General features: G+C 35.3%; 1 protein-coding gene across 3 annotated transcripts in view; it reads left to right on the top strand.

Moving 5' to 3' along the window:
• The first annotated feature begins 2010 nt into the window (after positions 1–2010).
• Positions 2011–26900, top strand: part of PTPRQ (protein tyrosine phosphatase receptor type Q) — a 132018-nt gene continuing 107128 nt past the window's right edge. For all 3 annotated transcript variants that reach the window (XM_071552159.1, XM_071552158.1, XM_071552160.1), the window contains exons 1-16: positions 2011–2121; positions 5098–5235; positions 5860–5995; positions 7030–7284; positions 8270–8487; positions 11708–11894; positions 12018–12302; positions 14546–14830; positions 15442–15711; positions 16850–17110; positions 18544–18674; positions 18837–18966; positions 20241–20391; positions 20882–20988; positions 21451–21548; positions 25248–25410. In XM_071552159.1, coding sequence (XP_071408260.1) covers positions 2074–2121; positions 5098–5235; positions 5860–5995; positions 7030–7284; positions 8270–8487; positions 11708–11894; positions 12018–12302; positions 14546–14830; positions 15442–15711; positions 16850–17110; positions 18544–18674; positions 18837–18966; positions 20241–20391; positions 20882–20988; positions 21451–21548; positions 25248–25410 — 2863 coding nt within the window. In that variant the 5' untranslated portion in view covers positions 2011–2073. The remainder of the gene's footprint in view (positions 2122–5097; positions 5236–5859; positions 5996–7029; positions 7285–8269; positions 8488–11707; positions 11895–12017; positions 12303–14545; positions 14831–15441; positions 15712–16849; positions 17111–18543; positions 18675–18836; positions 18967–20240; positions 20392–20881; positions 20989–21450; positions 21549–25247; positions 25411–26900) is intronic.

Raw genomic sequence — 26900 nt, 5'->3', positions numbered from 1 at the left:
TCAATAAAAGAGCCCTAACATGAATGTAAAAAATCTTTTGAGGAATAGACTTCAGCCCTTAGCATTAATGCAAAAGAAAAAAAGGCTTTTTACTGAGAAAAGGTTATGGTTGAAAGAGTCATTATGTACTAGATTGTCTCTAACCTTTAAGTGCCAAGTGGAATGTACAAACTACCTATGGAAAAGGAAATTCTGTTACCATTAACAGGTCACTGTATCTTAGTGTGGAAAGGCCCATTCAGAGCTAAAGAACAATGAACTGTAGCAATGCAATTATGACTAGATTTCAGCAGCCATATATGGATCATGTAATAACTGTCATTTTTGCCTATTTGGGAAATAATTCTACATACAGACCAATTAGGTGGTAAAATACCTATTGAAATCAGTGGTAAAACATTCCCTAAGATCAGAGATTTGAGACTCTTACTGCAAGGAGGTAGTCTGGAAAAAATGTCTTATACATGTAGTTTCTACTTTTACAAGTAGTTTTTGCATGAGGGAACTTGAAGAGCTGCTTTTGTAGTGATGTTGCATTCTCGGGAAAACAAATAGTGAACGACATTAAAACTTAATCACTAGAAATGCTGAATAAAAGGAAAGTGGTTATATTTTGGGGAGTGTTCTTTTGATTAAGGTGGAATGTGCCACGCACACTTAATTTAATGAGGTTAACACAGAGAGAGCTCCTGCTGGTGTCTTGAAAATCTCTTCATAAATAAAGCCTCCCTTTGTACTCAATTACTACAAATTGCTCTGTAAAAAAATGGACTATGTCTGCTTTGCAAAACAGCTGAATAGGCAGCAGCTTGCTTTTGCCATTGATGGCTACAGTAGCACTCAAGTAATTACACCCTTGTGTCCTCTGCAGATTTGTGCTTCTCAGAGAAGGAGATTCACTCAGTGATTGGAGATCAGGGATTTCATTGCAGCAGCTTTGGATTTATCATGTGTGTCTTTGAGCCTGGATAACATAAAAGCTCTGAAATTGTACATTTCAGGTGCAAGCAAGCCTGCCTTGTTTACTACAACTTCTAAATAAAGTTTTCATTAAAAATCGTATTCCTTATTTCACAATTCACAGTTCAGTTGGCTACAGTTTTAGCAAAAAATTAGGAACTGCTCACTGAAAAACAAGATACTATCTCAAGACAGAAACATGATGTGATGACAGCACCTAAGAAAACACACAGTAAATAATATGAGCGTTGATCATTTTTATGGTACCTATATATGGTGGCACTGATTTTGATTTATTCTACATTTAGAAAACAATTTTGATCAACTTATTAAAGAGACTTAATTTAAAAGAACACAGTGGAAAACTAACTTACTATTTAAAAGGTTAATTTGGGAAGGACTAGGACACTGGCAATGATACTGGGAGAATTTTAACTCTGAAATGGCTGCTTCAGATCTGGCAAAATGTGGATGTCACCCAATATTTTTTTCTGAGCCGAGTTCTTGTTCAGCAGCCTTTGGGAAATATATCAGTGATCCTACTGCTTTGCATTCTAGTCTATCTTTTGTTTGCAGATGTTTATGCTGTTGGCTTTTCGTGGGACCTCTGTAAGGTCATAAGATGTATCATGGGCTCTGCAACTCTACGTAGTACTTCCACGGAAAAGTGCTATAAGGCTTATTTTAAACACTGACAAAGGGGCATCTGGCTAGAAATGTGAAACAACCAGAGTCTGGAGTAAAGTAAGTAAGGAGTTGCACTGATCTCAATGAATTTTGATCTGGTAATAACATAAAAACTAGAAAGAACCTGACATCTTTTAGACTGAGCAGTTTTTAAATGACTAATGAACAACAGGCACCTCCACAGTTCCGTGAAGTTAAAGGAAGGCCTTCTCATTTCAGGAAACTTGATATGAGGCTTGGGAAGAGGCAGGGCCAGAGCAAAGACACAAATCTTGGACACACCATTGGCTGCTGCTGTATCCATGTGAAGTATAAAGATGTGTATTAATTTTTCCTTCCTTAGATATTCTAACCTGATTTTTCTTTGAAGCTGTGGCAACTCAAACAATTAAGAAGAAACACTGGGACTATAGCAATTCTTTTTCTATGGATCAAACTATTCTTCTGCTGCTTTTATTAAAATGTTTATTTAAGGTAAGAAAAATACTCTGTTTTTTGAAGGTGGATAGCTATTATAAGTGAATGTTGAAAATTGATGGTTTGTGATTTGCCCTGTTTTTTTTTTTTTTCTGTTGATCTAGCAGTCACAGGGAGCTCTCAGTGCCACTGAACATTTTCAGTCTTCATTCTATTTAAATTGTTGAAAGCTCTTTTGAGATCCTTAATATGTTTTATTTCCTGCTGGTTTGGGTTTAATGTCATTTCTCAGAAGAAGTAAAAGATCTCAACATCTATAAGTCACCTTTTAGACAGTCATGGGGTGAAATAAAAACTTCAGTGTGTTCATTATTGTACTTCTGATAGTGGTAAAAAGCAGATCTTTGGGAAGGACTGTAAGAATAGCATATGAGAATTACTTATACTGTATTAGTTTCCCACAATTTGTAGATTAAGGATATCTTGAAATGGACATATTTGCAGTGGATATTGTGAGCTTCAATGTAGTTCTCTTCTATGAACTTCTGTGAACATGAAGGAGCTGCCTCTGACACCCGCTGAAACTTTTATTATTTATTTTAAGCTTTGTCATATAAACTATTTATTTCATGAAGAACTGCCTTTTGTTTTGTTTGCTTTGAATTTGGATCATACCAGTTATGTTTCATCCTTCACAGTGCTTGTACTTGAAGAGAGACTTAAAATCAATCTTTGCTCACTTCTGACTGCTTAAGACCACTGCTGTATTTCCCCTCAAGTTGTTCTTTTTCAGACTAAGAAGCCAGCTTGAATCTTGTGTTGGAAAGTTTGATAGCAGAAGTCAATAAGTGTTTATATCTTAGCTCTCCTGATTGATGTGTAGCTAGCCTGAACATAGATTTGAACCTTAGGTATTTGTGATCAATTTAATAATGTTTTCTTTTTCTTTTTTAATTTGCTGCAGTCTTTGGATAAGGGCCTAAAAAGTGCCAACAAGGTGTAGACAACTAAAAGTGACATTCTAAATCCCTCTCAAATATATAAGCATGGAACAATTTCTATGTACACTTGAAAATGTAGTTCTTGTCTTTTAGGTCTAAGGAGGATGTATTTATGCACAGTAAAATGGCATAGAGCATTGCTTATGGTGGAAACTTATAATCCAAACTCTGAACACTAAGATTCTGATAGATTTATGGTTACATTAGTTTTTCATTAGTTAAAGGAAGTTCTGTTAAGCTAAACTGAGTTCCAGCTGTATGGGTTTTTTATTTGTTTGTTTTGTTTGTGGGTGGTTTTTTTGAGCATGGTAGATAGCTTTACAGGACAACACAAAGTAATTCAATAGTAAAACTCCTAACATTTATTTGATTGTCCTAGGGGTTCCTGTTTGCTTTTTATTTTTGGTTTTTTTTTTTGAACTAAATTTTGAGTTCATTGCCAAATGATAGCATTTATCCATTACTTAATTCATAAAGAAAATAAAAAATGGAACTTAAAATACAGAACTGCATCTTTTATAAACACTATGTTATAGGGATTGGCATCGTGTGCACTTGAATTTGAGTGGTGTGATTCAGGTTTGTACTATATTAGGTAGAAGAAGCCCATAAGTTTCTGATTCCAAATGAAATTTGAGAGGGAACCTGCTTCTCTGAAGGGCTTAAGCCAAAGCCCTTCAAAGGCAGGTTAAGTTATCATAAAGGAAATGTTAAAAATACAGAAGACTTGTGTCTAGAATGGGTTGACCTATGTAAGAATTTGGAACAGAAACACAGAATCACAGAATTGATTGGGTTGGAAAAGACCTTTGAGATCATCAAGTTCAACCTATGATCCAACACCACCTTGTCAACTAGCCCATGGCACTAAATGCCACATACAGTCTCTTTTTAAATACCTGCAGGGAACGTGACTCACTGAACTCCCTGGGCATCCCATTCCAGTGCCCAGTGACTCCTTCAGTAAAGAGCTTCTTCCTAATATCCAACCTAAACTTCCTATGGTGCAGCTTAAGACTGTGCCCTCTTGTCCTATTGCTGGTTGCTTGGGAGAAGAGAACAACCCCCACATGGCTACAACCCCCTTTCAGGCAGTTGTAGAGAGTGATAAGGTCTCCCCTCAGCCTCCTCTTCTCCAAGCTAAACAACCCCAGCTCCCTCAGCCTCTCCTCATACAGCTTGTGCTCCAGATCCTTCACCAGCCTTGTTGCTTTTCTCTGGACACACTCCAGCACCTCAGTATTCTTCCTAAACTGAGGGACCAAGAACTGGACACAGCATTCGATGTGTGGCCTCACCAGTGCCAAATACAGGGGAAGAAACACTTCTCTGGTCCTGCTGGCCACACTATTGCTGGTACAGGCCAGGATGCCATTGGCCTTCTTGGCCAGCTGGGCACACTGCTGGCTTGTATTCAGCTTCTTGTCAATCACCAACTCCAGTTCCCTTTCTGCCTGGCTGCTCTCCAGCTGCTCCATCCCCAGCTTGTTGTGCTGCATGGGGTTGCTGTGGCTAAAAATACTAAATGAAATTTGTACTGCCATGGCTAAATTGGATTGGTAGGGAGATGTTTAATAGATTTTTTCTCTATGTTTTGTACATTGTTTCTTATTCTGAGGTATTTGAAAATTGTGAAAGTGATGCCACTAAAGTCTCTAATGTGCAATGCAAGAGTAGGACTGAGACATCCAGCTCCTGAATGTCTGATAACTATGATTGTGGCATGTACATTTCAAGTGAAATGTCTGACCTTCTGTCTAACATGATGACAGATTTCTGTCATATTTGGGTCAGCTCACTACCTCTGAAGAGAAAAGGAAAAGTAGAACCTGTGCCTGCAGAATTTGTAAAAAAATTATGAAGCCTCTGTATATCACAGAGTAGGGCTGGTGACACTGATTCATATAAAAACTGTTGCCAAGGTACAAGCTCCAGGTAAAATCAGTTAAAATTGACAGAATTTGCTTATTTAGTTAGAGGTACATTTTCTGCATTTTCTACTAAGCTGCATTCCTTTGTGTTTCTGTTACAGGCTTCAGAGTGTGTATACTGTGACCAAGCAAAAAAGCCTGCTAGAGTAGTTTTATTGGAGTGGACCGAATTGCCCAAAGGAGAGGATCCAGACTATTATATTGTGACATACCAGCAAACAGATGCTTTCAGTGAAAAAGTAAATGTCATCAGTCTAGAGAAAATGTAGTTCCATAGGTATTTAAGCTGTAGATACCAGTAACTAGTCACATTCTGTGTTTGATTGATTGGTTGGTTTTGTTTTGGTTCATTGTTTTTTAAATGTAAAATAGTAAATACAGAGAAAGTTTGGAAAAAATTTACTGGATTTTGTAATTCATGTAATTTGTGTGTACTGTTACAGAATTGTGCTGAAATCAGCGGGACTTAAAAGACCTTCGAGTATCCTGTTGAATAAGGATAGATAGCCATAAGTTCAAAGTTAATCCCATGCAAGTTCTTCAAGGAGATAAACTCATTGGAGTCTGACTTCTCCAGCAGAGGCACAGTCACTACCCCTAGATCTCTGTGGGAGGATGTTGTTCTTGTTTTAAGTATAGAATATTCTGGAATGTAAAGGAAATAAGGAGATTTAAATATGAAAGTGTTTGTTAATAGTGTCATTTCTAAAAGGTTTTGTTTTAAATGTTGGGTATTTTGCAGTTTAACTGCAGACTCAAGTTTGATGTCTGCAATATAAGCTACCCTTTTAAAATCTCTTTAGATAATTTATGAACTGTATTTTTATTAGTTTCACTATATTCAGAAATTCTTTAACTTGCAGATTGTAAGGAACATTTCTAAAGTTGGACAGGAACCTGTCAGTACTACAGTTCTGCTTGAGGAGAATAAGAAGTATGATATTACAATAGAATCCCTAAAAAATGGCCAAATCTTAAGAACAAAATCATTTAAGACGCGTAAGTAGAGCAGCACAAAAAATTTTTGATATTTTTATAGTTAGTCCAAAATGGAAGATTAAAAAAGCAGGGGTTCAAATCTGGAGGTTAGTCATGTATTTAGAAACTTTGCATTGATGTCTGTTTTCAACCCTGAGGTGTGGAAGGAATAATTATATATAACATATTTGTTTAGCATAATAATTCAGAATTATAGGAGTGATGTAAAAGTTTGTGAAAGTTTTAAAATGTTACAGGATTTGCTATACTACAATAATGCTAGGACAAGAGATTTATTAAAGAAGACAATGGAGAAAGTTACTTAAATTCTAGCAATTTTATATCAACATAGGGTTTCTTGTTTATCATTTATGACAATCCCTCTTTAAAAAGTGTTAATGAGTAGCTTGTAGACCTTAGCATTGCGATTAACTGGAACAGACCTTTTAGTATAAGAATTTGTGAGTCTTGTCACTGAGCTTATAAAAGTATCCTCTATAGCTGTAAATCTGTTTAGGACCACAGGTTCCACCAAATACTAAAATGAGATGGCTCTGTAATCTTAATTTTGCTAATTAAAATAGTTTATAGCATTACCTTTGTACACATTATAAGCTCATACTAGCTTTGGAATACAGACTAGGATATGTATACAAACAACATAATTGGGAAAAATATGTAGTTTTAAACATTGCAGCAGCCACTGAATGCTGGAAGTACATCCAGCAAGCTACAGCAAATGGTTCATGGTTTTGCTACTAATGTGTTACTGCACTGGACTTCTATTACTTAAGTGCTATTCTATGTAAGTATGTGCTTTTACAGTTAAACACTCCTTAAACTGTGTACTTTTATTTCTTGTTGCTTGAGACATAAGTTTATATACCATGACAATAAATTAAAACATGACCTGCTTAAATGACACTGCCTTTCTTTCCCTCCTGTGTGTATCCCGCATCCCTTCTCAAAAGAAAAGAAGATATTATTAATGGAATGTTGAGATAATTATTCCTTTGTGGTAAAGACAGTATTTTATTTTTTTCTTGGTCTATTAGGTGGGATTTCAGAAAATGACATAAAAACAATTGTGACAGCTACTACAGTGTCTTTTAATTGGAGCATGGTGACTCAAGAATTTTCAGTTTCTGTTTTACTGAATGGTACTTCCCAGACCATAAAAAGACCCAGTGGATTCTTTGTATGGAGCGATTTGACACCAGCCACCTTATACACATTTAAGTTTATGTTTGAACAATTACATCTTGAATTCATAAATGTGTCTCAATCACTGGATGTTCAAGCTGAAACAGGTATATATTAGTTATTTGTAGTTACAGTGAATGCAAATTAGCACTGCATATTTTCTAGATGACTTGAGAGTAAATTGTAAAATCCTGTATTCAGTTTTACATTTTTAGTAAATGTGGGTTGTTTTATTTCTAGAAAGCAGAAAGAAATTGAATGTTAATGACACAGAAAAGCTATTTCTAATTATTTCTTAGCATTTTTCATAGGAAGAATACAGACTTTTATGTGCAAATATGTTAAACTAACTGTCTGTTTACAGTCTAAAATAGAGTTAAATCAATGTTGGAGTTAAGCATTTTAATTATTTTGAGTGTATGGATTGAATTTGCTACATAGCTTCAAATGTAAAGGCAAAGAAAATCCTGAACTTGGTAAGCATTAGAAACTCTTTTTGCTGCTTTCAAAGTAATGGGTTTGTCCTGCTGAGTGGGTAGCCTTGCTGTGCTGTTTCGTTAGAAGTGCTGTAAAGGAGGTTGTATTCTGAGGATGTTATGGCTTGGTTGTGTAGCTTTGTTTCCTTAAATGTGCTACTCTGGTAATACAACTTAAAATCTTTAGAACTAGAAACAAAACACAAAGAATAATACACACTCAGTTTCAAGGGAATAACTATTTTCCTAAGCTCGGAAAGCTATTAAAAGGACTTGATTTGTTAACTTAGTTTTTAATATTGAAAAAAAAAGAACCATCAGAAACTAAAATTAAAAATTATATTTTTTCTAGAGATGGATTAAAAATTAATGAATCTATTTTTTCCCCCTTCACTGGCTTGTAGTTGATGTTCTTTTATTTCAGTCTATCAGATTTTTTAAGACTGTCAGGATTTTGAAGGAGTGTTGATTCATAATTGCTGAGTATTTGGGGGGTTGAAATAATTAATTAATTAAATGCTATTGCCATCAAAATGTCTGTGTAATTATAAAAAATCTTAAACTGTACCACATGAATGGTACAGCATATCTTTGAAATCCTGTCCTTCACCTCTAGGCACCTGTTCCCAAGGGTGGGTGGCATTCCAAAGCAGCTGCTATCGAATGGGTAAGGAGAGCAAGCCATGGAAGGCGGCACAACAAGTCTGTGAAACGTCTTCACAAGGGGCACATCTTCTTGACATAGGCAGTGAAGAAGAATATGGTTTTATGTTGTCGTATCTCCAGAAAATTAGTCAAATAATTATGTTATGGACAGGTCTCAATGACCTAAAGGTCAGTCTACTTTATGTTATTTGCAGTTACACATATGGAGGCAAGGGAATTTTGATATGTAGAGCTCACTTTGGAATAAGAATTACTAAAAGGTACATTGGTTATTTGTTTATATAGTTATTAGTAACAATAAATCATTATTTTTCCTATTTAGAAATACTGAAAATATTTGGAAGGCCGTAGGTGGGGAAAATCCCCCATAGTTTATACATAACCTGTTTATTTTTCTTTTTTATTTAATTTTTTTTTAATGTGTGTGTGTGTATTTCCCGGCGATATTGTTTTGCCTGTAGGTGGTGCTGCATTACCAGATGTTGAATCTCAGTCTGCACATATGTTACTAAGGCTTTCTCAGTTTTGATGCAGGTCTGAAATGTTGAGTGTTGAGCTTAGTGAGGTCTGTCCAGTATAGATGCTGGATAGGTCAGTGGAAGAAGGGATTGGAACAAGGTATTTCTTTTAAAAGGTTTCCTGCTCCTCATATTTGGGATATGAAGGTTCTTAATGACACATCTGCTGTTACAAAATGATTCACTGTGGTGTGGTGTGTCTGATTTGGGAACAACCACAGACATAAACAAAGTATTGGGAAAGCACTCAGAAAGATGTAGGCATCCTGCCAGAAATGTGAGATCCAGTCTTCTGTGATACGGTTGAGTGAAAACTTCTTTTGTGTTAAGTATCAGAAGATTGGGAGAAAGCCACTGTTTTTTGGTTTGAAAAATCTGGACTTTGAAATTTAATATTGTTTTGATCAAATTATGTTAAAAGAAATTTTGAGAAAACAGTAAAACCTAAGCAAAGTTTATGTGTAATTGCAGGAGTAGTGTCATGCCACATCTCAGAGACAGAAAAATTCTTTGCAGGCTGTTAAATAACTCAGTGGGGCTACACAAACAAGTCAGAGTGGGATAACATGCAGACTGAGGAAACACAAATCTAAGTTTGTGGTTAGAGAAACAATCTAACCATTCTAGTTAGTAAAGAACTAGTAATATACCCATTTTTCATGTAAAATTATTTTGTATATGAGACACTTCTCCAGTTGCTGTAATTTTTACACCACAGTGATGTTCATCGTAACCAACTTGGTATTTTAGAGATAGTGGTATTTGTACGTGGCTGCTAAAATAGATGTCCCATGGAAGCATAGTATTTTTGCATGTTGGAAAGAGTACTAGTAAGTTGGTTTTTTTAAAAAAACCCTCTGATTACACACAGAAGAGTCAATTGCCAGTTGGGAATTTGACTGTTAGCCAACTGTTTAATCATTACACATTTTTTTGTTTGTGGGAGTCAGTCAGTTATATGAACTAGATGAGTACCATGTTTTAAGAACAGCAAGGGATAGTAATAAAATACTTGTTTTCCAAGCACTTCTTTCCTAAATATTTGTACTTAATTAGTGAATTCAAGTAGTAGATGAACATGTTTCATTCCTAAGTGTCACTGTTGTCATTTCCTCTGATCTTATAAGAACTCTAAATTGTACTTGCACGAAACTGTACTTACCTCAGGAGGTCAAAGATCATAGGAAATACACTAGGAGTTACAGGATTTGTTTAAAATCTGAGGTTAAAAGTTCAATTATTTTTGCTTTCTCATTTGTATTTGAAGCATTAGGGAATTAAATTTCTGTTTTTAAGTGTTTTTCTCACATTACCCATGAGACTTGAAATATTTAACGAGAAATTGAGACTGAAACCTCAAGAGATTTCAGCAGCCTTAGGAAAACTGTCAAGCACTGTGACACATAAAAACTAGTGACATTTTGAGCAGGATTAGTTCTGTAGCATTTGTATTGTCACAGTTTCTGCATCTTTAACCCTACTTTCATCTGTATCTGAATTGAAACCATTCCTGATGAGGGTGAACATTCCTGTGAAAAGCAGCAGAGACCCTAGAAATATAGGTCAATGCACTGAGTAAGAATGAATGGAGTGCTGTGGTGACACCCTTATGTCTGTCTTGACATGTTGTGCAGTTCTTCAGAGTTAGGAAGTGGTAAAGATGGCCAAAGACTGTCTGCTGAGGTTTCTCTCACAAGCCATGCTCAGAGGTTTACCCTGGTGACCAAGAAGAAAAGAAAAAGAAAGGATATGCATTGATCTGTATAGCATTTTTGAAATGGCGGACTATACACACAAGTCATCCTGAAAGTAAAGTTGCGTTATTTAATACAGTGGAAAATGTTCCTTTCTCTCTTGGGAAAATGAATGATGTCACAGTATTTTAATTAATTTCTTTTCAATACAACTAATTAATTGAAAAAATAGGCTTAGTCTCAACAACCATGATTTTTTATTGTTTTCTCAGAGAAATATAAAAATGTCTTTTTTCTCTTCCTCATCCCCCCTTTTGAAAATCTTTAATAAAAGTGTAAACAACAGGAATCTTAAAATAGTGGTGCTACCTCAGCTTTTCCCCATTACAGTACTTAAAGCATTTACTTAGACTGTAGGACCAGTGACTTGCTATGCCTGAAAACATTTATGCAAGTTTACCTGCTGAGAGTGCCCCACTGGCATGCAGAAACAGGTTGGGTTTCCTATTAATTCCCTGTAGATGTTAGTGTGTGTTACACGGTGCAGACTGAAACATGTCTCCACTAGAAGGATCTGCACTGCAAAGCTGTGAGCACACTCTACAAGCATCTTTCCTCCAACACAGTGTGTTGCCCCAGACTAATCTTTGTAGAGCTCTGCTGGAAAACGGAAAGTATCTCAAAGGTTAGAACTTGGGACAGAGGTGAGTGTCCTAAATGCTGAACAACCAGCGAACTGGAGAAAAGGGAGAGATAGCATTTCCAAATCTCATTCTAGCAGTGTTTTATTTTTCAGCTAGATATTTTTGCTTTCGGATTGAATTTATGATTATTTTGGGTGAAATTTTTAAAGTGAATATAATTTTTAGAGAAATATCCATGTAAGATTATTAAATTATTTGATTAATAGTGATTTTTAAAGGCTTGTTTGTAATGATGAAACATGTGTCTTATTTTATATAATGTAATTATCTTGTAATCTTTTGTAATAGCAAGGATAGAATTTTGCACGTAAATATTTACTTTATTCAAAACATTCTTATATAATTAATTTTTATAAATGAAGTATGTAAATTTTGGATATTTAGTAGATATGCTTGCAATGAGGGAAGATTTAATAATTCATCAATATAATAAAAAATGCACATTTTTCTAATTTCAAGTTTTTTGATCCAGGAAGAAGGTCAGCTCTTGTGGACAGATGGATCTCCTTATCTTCTAAAAGCTGATATCTCAACTTTGTCAATGATACCAGAAAATCAAACTGACTGCTACACCCTTCAGAGAGATCCTGCAGGTCCAGACTATTTCTTCACAGGATTTTTCTGCTATGTGCAACTGCCATATATTTGTGAATATGAAAGTAACTATATTTTTTCAATATTTCGCGATTATTTTTAAAACCTTACCCTATCACATTTATATTTCAAGATGCATATATAAAAAGAAAAAAGGTTTTAATGACCTTTTTTGTGTTCTTTTTCAGTACCTCTGGTACCAGAAAATGTCATGTTTAGTGTGCATGATGTCACGACAACTGAAGCTGTAATTATGTGGAGCAATATGGACAGATGGCTGAAGTCAGGCTTCGCACTCATAATCAAGTACTTTTTTGATCAGTGGAAACCACATATTCTGAACTTACCTGTGAATACAACTCAAACAAAAATTGTGCAGTTGTCTCCTGGACTTGCCTATAGTTTTTTATTAGCAGCAAGGAACCCAGAAGGAGCACAGTCTATGTTAAGTCCAATTCTGAAAGTAGAAACAAGTAAGTTACAAAAATAAATAGCAGTAATAACCAGATAATCATACATTTCTTATATTTCCCCTTTAATTACACTGTTTCCTGTGTTGATATTTTATCTGAAAATATAAATGGATCCGAACATGAATTCTGATCCTGGATTTATTATTTTCTAGAGAGGATTGCAAAAATTTCATTTACCTTTGTGCTAAAATGCTTTGTTGGGACTGATGAAGGAAAACTCAGGAGTTTTCAGTAGCTACAAGCAGAAAGTCATACAAATTCTTTTTCTGTGAAGTATATTTAAAAACTCATTATTACAATAGTTTTCACTCACAGAGTTTCTACTGGTGTCCAAAGGTAAAGCTTTTTACTCACAGAGTCCAAAGGTAAAGCTTGATGTCAGAGTACTAATAAAGTACATTTTGGCCATGGTGGTGAAACACAAAAACAGTTTTACAATCTGAAGTAAAAGATTTTGTAGAAACAAGCAGAGGTATCCCTGTATATCAGCTGTTCAGAATAAGGCAATCTTTATAGTTTAAAAACACATTGTATTTTGATCTGATGCATGATGCACTATGGCATAAGTAAAATCCATTCACTATTAACTGGTATTCTAGTAAAGTCTAGCTGAATGAAGCCAAATGAAACCTACAAGTTGGTAGGGATGAAAAATGCCTTTACACCTAAAGGTGATATAGTGGAGATGTTGTCAAGAAAAAACTACATTATGTACACAATTTTAGGTTCAAATTTTCTTCGTGTTCCTGTTTCTGTGGTACAGGAGAAATGTTTTCATTTTCAGAAATCAAAGAAAACATATTGCCCTAACATTTTTACCAATTCTGGCAAGGCTATCCAGGTATAGACAGAGGTCTATTTTCCTAGAAGAAAATACAGATTATTCTTTTGGGGAAAGAAACTGTTCTTTTTCTCCATCAAGTACGTTTTGTACACTTCACTTCCTCCTCTGGACTTTAGTACATGTGGAAGTCCTCTCATCCCCTGTATCTGCCAAACTCTCCTCTCCACAATCTGATTGGGTTTTTTTTTGTTTATAAAACCCTGTAATTCAAGTTGCCTCTATCATGAAGGAATTATATGCCTGCTTTCTCCTATGAGAAGCCTATGTGAACTTAAGTTCAAAAATGTTAAGGACGAGTTTCTGCACTTGGACTGGTGCAATTCCAAGCACAAATAGAGTCTGAGTGGACAATGGATTAAAAGTACCCTTTGGCAGAAATGCTTGGGGGTGTTTGTGCATGAAAAGCTCAATATGACTTGGCAATGTGCACTTGCAGCCCAGAAAGCCAACTGCATTCTGGGCTGCATCAAAAATGAGTGGCCAACAGATTAAGGGAAGTGATTCTGCTCCTCTACTCTGCTCTTGTGAGAGACCCACTGGGAGTGCTGTGCCCAAGTCTGGGGTCCCCAGCACAGGAAAGATGCTGACCTGTTGGGATGAGTCCAGTGGAGAGCCACTAACTTGATCAGAGGGCTGGAGCATCTCTCCTATGGAGATAGGCTGAGAGAGTTGGGGCTGTCAGCCTGGGGAAGAGAAAGCTCCAGTGACACCTTTTAGCACCTTCCAGTGCCTAAAGGAAGCCTACAAGAGAGCTGGAGAGGGACTTTTCATGAGGGCATGTAGGGACAGGACAAGGAGGAATGATCTTAAATTGAAGGAGAGGAGATTAAATTAGATAATAGGAAGAAACAGTGATGAGGCACTGGAACCAGTTGCCCAGAGAGGCTGTGGACTCCCCATTCAATGGGTGTTCAAGACCAGGATGGATGGGACTTTAAGTAATCTGGTCTAATGGGAGGTGATCCTGTCCATACAAGGAGGGTTAGAACTAGATGATCTTTAAGGTCCCTTCCAAGGCAAACCACTCTATGATTTTGTGATTCTATGAACTTGGGTAATGTGTAGCATTTGTCTTAGATGACATTTATGAACTGACTGAAATGTAAGAGAGGACCTAAATAGGGATACTGAGTTCTCCATAAAGAGCTAGGTGACTCAGAAAAACCTCACTTAGAGAGTAGGAGTATTCTCTATATATCAGTATTCACTGTCACTGGTACACTGTCAAAGTTGGTTTGTTAAACTTGCTCTAATACTGTTTAGCCTCTCTATAAGTGTGTATTGTGAGGTTTTCAGGCTCTATTTAAATAAAAAAAACATTCAACAAAATACCCCACAGTTACTGAAGAAAGGCATGAGAAACTACTATCCTATTTATGTTCCTAATCTTATTCAATAGGGCCATTGCACTCCCAGAAGTTAGAAGCTACATATGTTTCATCTGCAGAAATACATTTAAAATGGAATCCTTCCCTACATTCATCCAGTGCTTATTTTCATTACTACCTCGTCAACGTGTTGGATACTGAAACCAATGTCTGGGAACAGTTACCAGTTGAAAAAAGCAAGACTTCAATAGTCATACAAAATATAAAACCTTACCATCAGTATCAGGTATATGTACAGAAGGTAGCAGAGAGAGGAACTCTAAGCTGCCATGAGAAGCCTATGTTAATCACAACAGGTGATGTATCCATTTTTTCAGTTGTTTTATTTTGCTAGACAGAGTTTAAATTGAAAATAAAAAGCATAAAGGTATTTTAAGGCCATGTACAGATTATGTTTGTTGGGATATTCTTCAGAACCTTCCAGAACTGTGAATGGACCTGTACCCTTATTTATTTATTCATTTACCTACTTACAGCATATTAGTATGAGCTAAGGAAGAGATATTCTGCTTGACAAATACTGATTTATAGTTTGTATCTTTAATTTTAGCAAAGTAGATACATTACCATGATTTCTCAACTTCTTTTTGGTGAAGACAGATTAATTAATTTTTCTAATAATAGCTATTGCAACTCAGACTGTGTCATCTTTTTACTCTGTATATGGCCAATGAAATGGAATATGCTTGCAAACCAAGTCCCTATTTCTTATGAGAAAACAGAAGGCAGAATCTGCCTGTAATAGGTAGTTGCTTGCAACCGACTTTAAGAAATAAATGAATCAGTAGTTCTAAAATCATGACATTTGAGAAGAAAAAATAAACCAAGAGACATCATTGGGAAATGATTGTAAATTGATTGTAAGTTTCATGTATGTTTTATACTAACATCTTTTTCTTTGATCAAGCTGTCAGTCCACCTACAGCTGTTTATATTAACCCAGAGGATGTACAAGAAGAGAGTGTAATGCTTCACTGGAAGCTGCCACAAGAGTGTCAGGAATCCCACATTCAAGTGAAACCTAATGCAGACATAGGTGAAACAAAAAAGTTTTTATTAAGCAATACAGAAGAATTTAAAATTGATCTCCTAATTCCTGGAATGACTTATGAAATAGCAGTGGCAAGTGTGACTAATGGAACTCTGAGTGAACTGAAGATCATTCAATGCACTTTAAGTAAGACATTGTTTATGGTGGGAAATACAGACTACAATACACACATCAGTCCCACTACTGTTGCTACGTCAAGCAGATTTTGTAGATTAAGCCAATTTGCTAAATAGCCAAGGATCAAAACTGAAATATTAAATGTACAGATCCAATCCTAATTCTTAACAGCAAAGTTAACAATTTTTGCAAAGAGCGCACAGCCTTGGAAAACACATTGGTAGTAATGACAACTATGATGAGAACCTGGCTGGAAATGCCAGTCCCACTGGCAGAAGAAACTGGGGGAATCATTGATTGGCATTTAAATAGGAAATTATTGGAATGGTTGAAACAGATGATTTCATTTTGCAGATTCATTAGTTCTATGAACTGTCAAAGAGAAATTGCCCTACCATTAGTGAGAGGGTACCAGGGAAGGACTGTAAGAGTTAGAAGTAGTAGTAGCTGAAAAGTAAAAGCTTTACATTGTTTATCAAAGGGTCTTTCCCATCCATAGGAAAGGGTTTATTGAAAGGTCTTAGTTTACCAAAATGGTGAAATGCTTTTGGTGCAGTATAAATATTTTGCATTCATGAAAGGAATGGGCAAGATTCACGATGCAAGTGGAATTTAAGGGCTGCAGCTGTCATGTTACAAATATATGAAATGCTGCTTTGTCACTTTTATCAAAGTGATTACAGTATTTTGGAGTGCAGCAGTCTTAGTCTTTGGATTTTTTTATATAGGATTAGATTTAATACCTCATTCATGACACAGATGACAAAATTGTAGATGGGATATTTCACAGCTGTCAAAGTCAACTGTTAGGGTAGAAAACTAAACACGTCAATGTTGTATCCATCAAACATATCTCATTCTCCATGGTCATCTCCCTGTTCACATCTACATTTTTGTATATTTTTCCAGCTATCCTGCTTACCTTCTTGGTGCAGTTGTGGTTGAGGAGGTTAATTCCATTAATAAATACTCAGAAAAAGGGTAGTTCATTGTTTTGGAGCAATGATGGTTTACTATAATAGCTATTAGTTTGCACTGGACAAGCATTTTGCTCAGGGAAGTTGCTTCATATTCATTTTGTTTTTTTCATTTAAGTTATTTTCAAATGATTTAACATGTGGCAATTTTTTTCTTTTTTTTTTTTTAGAGCCTAAGCCTGTTCAAATTGTAGTTCCTTATGCACTTTATGGCAATGCTGTGGTACTATTTGTTCGTATGCCTGATATTGGAGTATTTGATGGCATTTATGTTACAAGTAAAGAAGGACCTAATGCAACATTCCCTTTAAAAAGTGATGGTAAAATAACAATTGAAAACCTTACTGCAGGAACAGAATATGATTTCTGTGTCTCCACAATAAGTGGAAAAATGTTGAGCTCCTTTTACCATATATATGGTGTAAAAACATGTGAGTATTTTAAGTTCTTATAACATTGCACCACATAAAATCCTGATTTTTTAACCTTTTAAACTTTATTTTTATTTCAGAAAAGACATGTTATTCAAAAATAATCTTGATATTTCTGTGTAACCAATTTGCTGATTTTTAAACAGGACTATAACAATACCTTATAATTTATGAACTTGCTAAATTGTGGTTTTTTATACTGTCTATAGATTGTCAAGCAAGGCTTTCAGGAACTGAAGCTGTATTAAATTGTTGTCATTATGGGAAACAGAACAAGTAGATGAGTACCAATGGAGTTACTTCTGTATCTTGAAATTAATAAACTTATTCCTCTTGGTGCATTTTTAAGTGAATAACAAAAGTGTTGAGTTTCTTCAAAACAATAAATTCAATAACAAAGACATTAAAAATTCTAGCAAGGGTTTAACAAATGGAATTTTAGTAGGAACTTACTGTTTAAAAATACCTGTTGAAATCCTGTTTTGACTTTCTTATTTTTTAGTATATTTATGCTTTCATAAATTTTTCTTTTCCTGTTTTATCATTTTCCTTTGAAATTGCCTTCCACTTTGTTTCTTTAGAGTAGAAATGTTATAAAAGGAAAAATTAAACAGTCTATAAAGAATTAAGGAAGAAGGAAGAGGAAAGTGAGGGCAAAACAGAAAAAATCTTCCTCACATAGTGAAAGCCTTGAAAGCTGATTTTTCTTAAAATATCAATTTAATAAAAACTTGGGCCTTGATTGAACTTATGACAGCATTTCTTAAAGTTAGTGACAAACTGCCTTAGAAAACCTTGTTTTTGTCTGTCTCTTCTGGGGCCCCAAAAACTTGGAAGGAAAAAAAGTCACATCCCCTCACATGTATACAGTTTTACTTAGAAAAAGTGTAAATTTTGGTATATTCCAGACAGAAACAGCTGTGATGGGGATAAAAGAGATGTAGAGAAGAGTGGATATCCCCCTGAAACGTGATCTGAATTGTGCCTAACAAGACTCTACTAATTAGGAATAAAGTTTATTTGTCTAGCCTGACCTACCCAGTTTTGCTGAGCTGTTTGACAAAATTTAGGTACATTCTGAACATTATGGGGGTGGTATTAAATGGGTTAACTTAATTCTGGAGAACTTCCCCGCCTAGGAGCATCAGCTCTATTCCTGCAGAAATGCATCTTTGGCCTCATGTAATTTTAAGATAGACAAGAAAGTAATTTTCCTTAAATAGTGGCAATACTATATCTTTTTTCTTTCTCCATTTTTCCTTTCTCTATTTTGGAATTGCCATGTGTCTGCATGCCCGAGTTCAGATTTTCCCTTCTGTTTGTTTGAATCTGTTACTGATTATCTTCACTTTTGTCTCCTCAGGAGATATAAGAAGTATTAGATTGAACAAAGTCTTGGGTTGAACTGTGATGTGTTTTATGTTCTTCTGTAGGTCTGGCAGCTCCACTGAATGTACAAGAAGGTAATGTTACTGACACTTCAATACAGATTGCTTGGGATCGGGCTGATGGAGACTTTGAGCAATACGAAGTTACATGTGCAAATTGTGCAAGTGCTTTCAGGGTATGTTTTTTAGAACACCATGTGAGTATAAGCAATGTAGTTATTTTTCAGTCTTCTATTAAGGAAAAGCTATATCCCCCATTTAAATAGTTGTATGTACTGTTTACATAAGATAAGCAACTTTTGCAAGCAGTTCTGTGAAAGCTGTATTTGTATTTCTAGGTCCAGAAGGTTAAGCATGAAATAGCAACATTTTCCAACCTTAGTCCTGGTACGTTGTACCATTTTGCAATTCGAACAGAGAAGGAAGGTTTCAGAGATAGTATTTTGGTGACAAAGGATATAGAGACAGGTGAGATCACAATGTTGTCAAATTCAGCATGTTTTACTCCTCCATATATCTTGCTTTCTTCTTGAATTTTATTTTTGTCTCAAATAAATTTAACAATCTTCATAAATTTTTTCTTATTCACTTCCATTGTTATTTTTTTACTCTTTGACTGCAAATAACCTTTAAGGAGCTGAATATAGTTCCAGTGCACAATGAACTACCAATATTGACTTCATGTAGACTCAACCACCTGTATGGTCCAGTAACTGATACCTGCACACTGCCTGGCTACCAGCACTATAAAAAATAATTTTTTTTTCTTGGACTTCTTTTTAATGCTTCATTTTTCACTTCGGTGCTGAGTTTGAACATGCTTCATTGTTCAGAACTAAAATAACTTGATGATGTTTTCTCATTGGCCTCCCTTTACATCACAACTAAATTTGGGCTTTTCTGCATTTAGTTTTACTTTGGATTAGGACATTTGAGTCTCAGCAGTGTAGTTCTCCTTATTCTAGTACTTCTAGCTGGCTGAACCTAAGAACAAGGCCTCTCAGGTTATTAGATCTGGCAGGTTGTACTTTCCTCTAACCTAACGTGAAAAAATAAAGCACAGTAGATGCAACTGAAAATGTTCAGGATATATGATCAAAGATACCTAATGTGTCACATTTAAGGACTGACTGAGTTAAAACTAATACAGCAACGATGATGTGATGTAAAATCATTTGTGAGAGAACAAGTCATGATGAGGCAATTATGGAGCAAGTAAATAATAATTCATTGATATTTACTTTTCAAAACTGGAAGAGAGAAAGTAAAAAACAAGCAAATGCAAATGGTTGCTTATAGAATTTGTAGAAAAATAATAGAACTTTGGGCCACAAGATATTTTGTGTGATGATTGTGATCATAAGTTCATAAAAGAAAAATCTGCTGAGATTTACTGAATTCTCTGCCCAGTATGTTGCCTATTATACTGACAATTATTTTTTTGAGGAATTGTTCATTTTTGAGGAACTCCACATCAGTGATGTCAGACCTGCACTATGCAGTATTACCTGCATTATGCAGTATTACAGAGCAGCAAACAGTTTGGCTCTGGATCTCCTGGATAACAAAAGTTCCTGCACACATTACAGCAGTGGTAGTAGTCTTGTATGTCCTTGAGATAAGGAGGAACATGATGTAATTTTTGTGGAGTTCCATTGCATTCTGATGATGAGAGGCCTGTCATAAAGAAACATGTTTGAAATGTATTTTTGAATCAATGTTTTTTTTTTATTGTCACACAGTACCGAGTACAGTTAAATATTTGAACTATAGCAGAGACTCTGAATCAATAACTGTTGCCTGGCCACCAGCCCAAAATATGTTTGATGGATATGTTCTTTCAATAAACAGTAAGGTCTTCAATGAGAAGAAAATATTATCTTCTGGAGTAAGGTATGATGATTGCATTTTAAAAATAACTGACATGAACTCAAAGCAGCTGTTTCACTATATTTTAAAATAAGTAGCCTATGCTGTTATTTATATGTTATATGTATTTGATGATTTAGTTAATATACATTACTATATCCATGTATTTTAAAAATTGCATTTTTTAAATCAAATTGATAATGATGATGTGCTTGTGCAAAGAAGAGCAAAAAAATACTGCATTGGAGTGAGCACCAGCAGAACCCTTGTGCCATTCTGGATGTTGAATTTAATACTTCAGGACTTTCTAGTACTTGAACTTGCTGGGAACCATAGTGTAATGCAACCTATTTAAGATTTTATAATGCTAAAATATTTTTGATTGACAACATTTAAGCATGCATGTACATGTCATGTGTAAATAATATCCATAAAATTATAAAGAATAACAATATGAAGATACATGCATTTTTAGAATTGTAAAGAACACAATCTCTTCTTTTAATCTTTGCAGAATGTACAAATTTGAGCATCTTCTGCCAGGCACTGATTTCTTAATAAGTATTGTGACAACGAATGGATTAAAAAGGAGTCACCCTACCATCCTCAAGATTAACACCTGTAGGTTCAATTTATTAATGACTTTTCACAGTGCCAAATATATAAGGTTGTTACATTTTAAGGTATTGTCTAAGGAAAGCTATTCTTTATTAGATCAATGCATCTTAATAATGTCTAGATTAATGCATATATCTCTTTTCAATCTAAACACCTTTGAAAGTTATTATGTATATAAAAGTTTTTAAAACACAAACAAGCTTCCTCTGTGTCTAATGGGATCCTGCCAGTAACCAAATCAGCAGCAACATCAGGATGATAAAACTTTCCTATAAGAATTTACAAATGTTGATTTTTTGCTAATGTGTAGAGGCAATTTTCATTTATTTCATTCTTCATAAGTACAAAATGAAATGTGTTTCTACACAGAACTATAAAATAATGAATTATATCAGTGTATTCTGTAAATGTCAATTGCCTTAAAATTAGTATAGTTTATTTTAAATTTAAATGTTGCATCCTCAGATCCTGTTCCACCGTCGGATTTACAGATGTTTGGGCAAGAAGAAAATACAGTCTATTTTTCTTGGAAACTACCAAGAGGAGGATTTGATATGTTTCAGGTGAGATAAGAATGGAAACTAATGCAATCTCTTTCTCTTCCCTCCCCTCCCGCCCCCTCCCCCCGCCCTCGCCCCCCCCCCCCCCCCCCCCCCCCCCCCCCGCCCTTGTAATTTCTCAATTAAATTCTAATTCTGTATGCACTGCAAGCCCAGCAATAAATGTTTGGCTTTACAACCCAGGTAGGTATGGGAGGGAAATACTGCTATGGGAAAAGGTCAGCTAAATCCATACTTTATATTGCATAAAAATTTTAGAAAATAGTATTTTAAAATTATGCTTTTAATAGTTTTCAAAAAGTGATTTTTCGGCTAGCATCAATCAAAAAGGTTACAGGTCAGTGGATTAATCTAAATTCAATGTTATCTTTTTCCTTACCTTTCCATATTTGTAATACAAGTTAGTTTTATTCCAGAGAAATATAAAAAAATACATTCCATATAGGAGGATATAAATGCTTTGTTTAAAAAAGTACAGAATAAAACTTTTTTTAATATAGCAATTTATTAGGCAAACCTACAAACATTTGATACCTCCCATTCTCTCCCAGCCTTGGGCAGTAAGTAGTTTAGGGATTTGCTTATGCTTAAATAAAACCAGTGACTATAACTGAATTTGTTTTATACTTCACAATCTTTTAATGCCTTGTTTAAAAAAGTACACTTCTTTATTTTAGACCTAATATTCTTTAGGTTCTTGTGGCATTAGAAATAGCTAGTACTTCCCTGTTCACCATAGCCATACCTTCCATGATTTTATAAACTTCCATTTCTCAATTGCCTTTTGAGCAGCATTCTTACATGGAAGACATTCTACATCTCTTGTTAACTTTGTCTTTAATTTTTCTAAACCTTTGATATCATTCTCAAGACAGGTTGATCACATAGCTGAGAGTACACAATGGAGCAATCAGACAGTTAATGGTGTTTTCTGTTTTGCTTCCTATTTCTTTCCTAGGCAATAACATGATGTCTACCTTTCTGACTAGTCAGACTACGTAAAAACCTCTGTGGACATTCAAGTTCCTTTCTAATGATTCTGTGTGGAAACATCCTTGACCATTGAAACAAATAGTTCAGTTAATATTTCTCAGCCTTGCATACACTTGAGTGTTCCCTTTGGTCAGCTAGTGGTCTTTTCAACATCCAGATAAGTTCATTGTGTGTTTAAATCATTGTTTTTATTAGTTGTTGCACCATCTTCAATTTGAATTTCAGTCCCATTTGGCCCAGTGACCTGTGTTTCAGCTCTGCCCTGCTTCCTTGTGCTTCTTAAGTTAACTCACATGACTTATATAAGCTTATAGATTTTATTTTTCTTGTATAGTCATTATCTTTCTTAAAGTAATATTTTTTACTATTGAAATAGTTTTGCTCTTTCTACATTCCCTCTACAAACCTTTTGAGTCTTGTTATGTATCAAAGTTGCATTTCAATATTTTTTATACCATGATGCTCTTGGACACTTCTCATAATTTTCTTTTAATTTTCTTGATCATTATTCAATATTTCCCTTTTATAATAAAATTTGACTATGCTGGACTTTCTATTTTTATTCTCACAAAAAAGCTGAGTACAGATATTTCATGGCTGGCATACCAGTATGGCTCTTCAGCATTTGTAGTTTGAACTATATCCCTTGCAACATAGAACGAAATCTAGTTATTTCTCTTCTCTCAGCTCTCTGTCAAAAAGAATATACTATGACATCTAAATACTTTGTGTATGGATCAAGTGTCACTATGATGTCCAACCAGTCTCTCTTTTGTATCCTGGCTTTTGTGGTCTGTCTTGTATCATCCTTTTCATTTTGCAGTCACTGTATCAACGTGATAATGTGGTCAATAAAACTTTGTGATAGTATACTGTTGTTTTAAGCATGTCATTTGAATCAATACAGATTTCAAGGTATGATCTTGTAAAGTTAACTTCGTTGACTAGTGTAGCATTACCACGAGGGAAAGTACTTTGCTTTAATGGGGTACATGGTTTATACCCCAATATTACAGTGTCCAAGTATTTTCCTCCCTCTCTGCCACAACTTCAATTATATCCTTACCTAAACCTTGAAATCTGAGTATCCTTAGGATAGTTCTTTGGCATTTCTTCTTTCTTCATTAGTGTAAAGTTGCATTGATCTGAATGGATAAGAGTAGCCAGTTAACCTCTCACAACACTATTTGCTGGGGTAGCCTGGAATATTTTTACAAATTTTAAAATTAAAGTCAGTTATCTTGTTCGTGTTTTGAAACCAGTTCAGGTACACTTTTGAATGTGGTCAGACTACTTTTACAATCCCATGGAAAATAATTGTCAGCTGTAATATTGATCTTTATGGCACAGCATTATTGTTCAGCGTCTCATAGAGTAAGTAGCCACATTAGACAGTGCTTTGTTTGAATAAATGAGCTTATATTTAAATCTTTAATGAGAAACGCTTCCGTAGACTGGTTGCTTAGTAAGGTGCACCTGCATAAAAGGGATCATTTTACTAATCATTTAAAATTAATCGTCCCTGGTCACCAACTCTCTGTACAATATATTGTAGTTTGTAGAGCGAAGAGTGCACAAAAGGTACTTTCCTAACTTGTTTATACTAGATGTAAATCTTTAATCTATAGCTTTGCTTCTAGTGTCTTGCAGTGCTGTAATTCTAATAAGGTGATGGCAGTTTCCAAGATTTAGTTTGTATAAATAGGCACTGTGCTGGTAAAATATACTGAGGGGAAGTGGATTGTTCCTACCCAAACGAATAGCAGCTAAACCCGAGTGCTTTCAGGTCACTGCTGTGTGCACAATATGACCCGCTCTGTTGGAGAAAATAATATGTGGCAGGACAGGACTTGATGTTGCAAATCTTCTCTATCTCACATTATGAATAGCCATGCCTGAGAAACCCATGTGTGTGTGTTTTGGAAATGCTCATCTTGTGCTCTCCCTGCAGGGCAGGCATAGGCTGCATCCTGTCTGGCACTAGTGCAGATAGGAAGCAGTCTGCAGGCACAATTTCCTATGGACACAGAAAGGATTGTCACAGGAATTTTTTTCTCACCTCAGAGTTGTCTGGAAGGTGAGGAGGAATCCTCACAGGCTCTAGGAGTTAAGTGCCCAAAATTAAATGACTTAAAATCTCCAGCACTTTTATTCTCTGCAGTGGCTGTAAACAAATGAATTTCCAAGGGGTACCAGGGAGCAGAGTTGCGTGATCTCAGCTCTGAACAGTGCATGGGTGGATTTTTTGGTTGAATGGTTTTGGATGGGGTTTTTTTGGTCTTTCTTCCCTTTTCTCCCCCCCCCCCCCCCCCCTTCTGTGGTTTGATGTGTGTGTGTGATGTTTGTTTTGTTTTGTTTGTTTCCCAGAGAGGTATAGAGTTATTTAATTGTACAGTTCATCAGTACAGCTGTGTGACAGAGCAGTCAGAATACACTTTATTATCCCTCTTCCAACCTGTAAGCCATGACTTAACTTTGGTTCCTCCATCTACTTTTAAAGTTATTCCTTTCAGCACTGAGCTATTAACGAATCTTAGAGTAAGCATGGGTCAACTTTGTGGAACATAATATAAAGCTCCTTGATATTTTTTTATCTTTAAAAAGTGGAAAATACTCTAAATATTTTTGTATTAATAGGTGATTGCAACTTCTAAAAGTTGCTTTTATTAAGTTACATAGTCTAATATAAGAAATGCTTTTCTTCAATAGCTTTCATATCGTCTGATGAACAGTGAAAAGCTGATTACCAGAACGACTTATGACAGCAGAGCTGTAGTGAGAAATCTGGCTCCTGGGACAGAATACTGTTTTCATTTAAGGACAATTAAAGGCTTGGATTCCTCTGTGGCTGTGAACAAAAGAGTCATCACAAGTGAGGAAATACCTTACTTACACCTTGTCTTTTTTGAAAACCTGTAAATTGTTCAGAGACATTTAAATAATTGTTTGTAAGTGACTCAAAAGGGTCACACAGTTCAAAACGAAACTATAACTTTGGGAGGCAAGTTCTGCTTCTTCTTTTCATAGTAACTGGCTAGATTGATGCTGAGAAGTCTAGGCACAACTGAAGATAACTCTTTGAAAAACAAGGTGAACTCAAAATTCTTCCAGGTCCAACAGAGTAAGACCTTGGCAGAATAACTTCTGATACTTACAGAATTACCTTGCATTTTGTTTGCAATTGTTATGGCATCTCTTAAGTTTTTGCAAAGCATGGGCTCAGACTGGAGGATTGCTCCTCTAGAAGGCCACAGAATGCTAGAGATAGTAAGAGGAATTGTACTCCAGATCCCTTAATAAGGTCTAGAAACCAGGGTGTTGCACTCGTTTTCTGTCTCTGAGCAATCATAGTTTCCAATACTCCTGTGATATACCATAAAAGGGGAATTTGTTTGGGGCAGAAATTTGAAGAAAAAGATTTATATTGTATTCTGAACTGCCAAAGGAGATAAAGAGCAGCTAATTGTAATCAGAAAATAAACCAGCTGCCAGATTTATACACACGCACATCCAATCTCTATTTCTGCTTACACATGCACATAGACGAGTGGATTTTCTGTGGCTTGTTTGGACTATTAACTCCTTATTTCAGTTAACAGTCAAAGAGGCTTTGTGCTTAGTTATTCAAAGATCAATGAATCTCTGAAAAAAATCTAGATCTAGTCCTGCAGATTCTTGCTAACGAAAAGTGCAGCAGAACAATCATTCTCATGGTCCTGAAGGTGCTTTTTATCACTGAGTAAACATTTTCACGAGAATTGTCAATGAGTCCAATGTATAGCTAAATTATGGAGAGTTTACTCTATAATTTTAATGGTGAAACTTTGGAAGTTTTTGCATGCTGAATAATAGGAATATGTTAATGAGTATTTTTGTGAAAGCTTCGAGCAAGATAAATTTTGGATGGCTCATTTTTCAGGAGGAATGGAAACATTTTTCTTTCCTAATTGCAGCTGTGCTGCACAGGTTAATGGAAGTGCTCCTTGCAAATTATTTGCGATTTTAACATCTTTATACAAACAAAAGAATTGTTTAAAAAGGAAAAAAAGGGGCAATCACTGAGACTATGCTATTTACTGTGTCCCTAAGTGAACCAATGAACAGTTTTCTAAAATTATGTGGCCTATGAAGAATTTTAGAAAACTTTAAACTGAATAAAATCTCTAGTTCTGCTTACAAAGTGTTCCATTCTCATTCTGTTTTACCAGTGAGCAGTGTTATTGTTCTTAAAGAAGATCAGATAAATCTGGAATATTCTTCCATAAATTACATAGTGATCACAGGAGGTACATCCCCAGGTTTTACCCTGGCACTGTTTACTATATATCCATACAAACATAGTTCTAAAATTTTTGCCAATAT

Source organism: Pithys albifrons, chromosome 3 (assembly GCF_047495875.1).
Source record: "Pithys albifrons albifrons isolate INPA30051 chromosome 3, PitAlb_v1, whole genome shotgun sequence".
Lineage (NCBI taxonomy): Eukaryota > Metazoa > Chordata > Aves > Passeriformes > Thamnophilidae > Pithys > Pithys albifrons.
The sequence above is the reverse complement of the archived record's forward strand: the minus strand, read 5'-3'. Positions and strand labels throughout refer to the sequence as shown.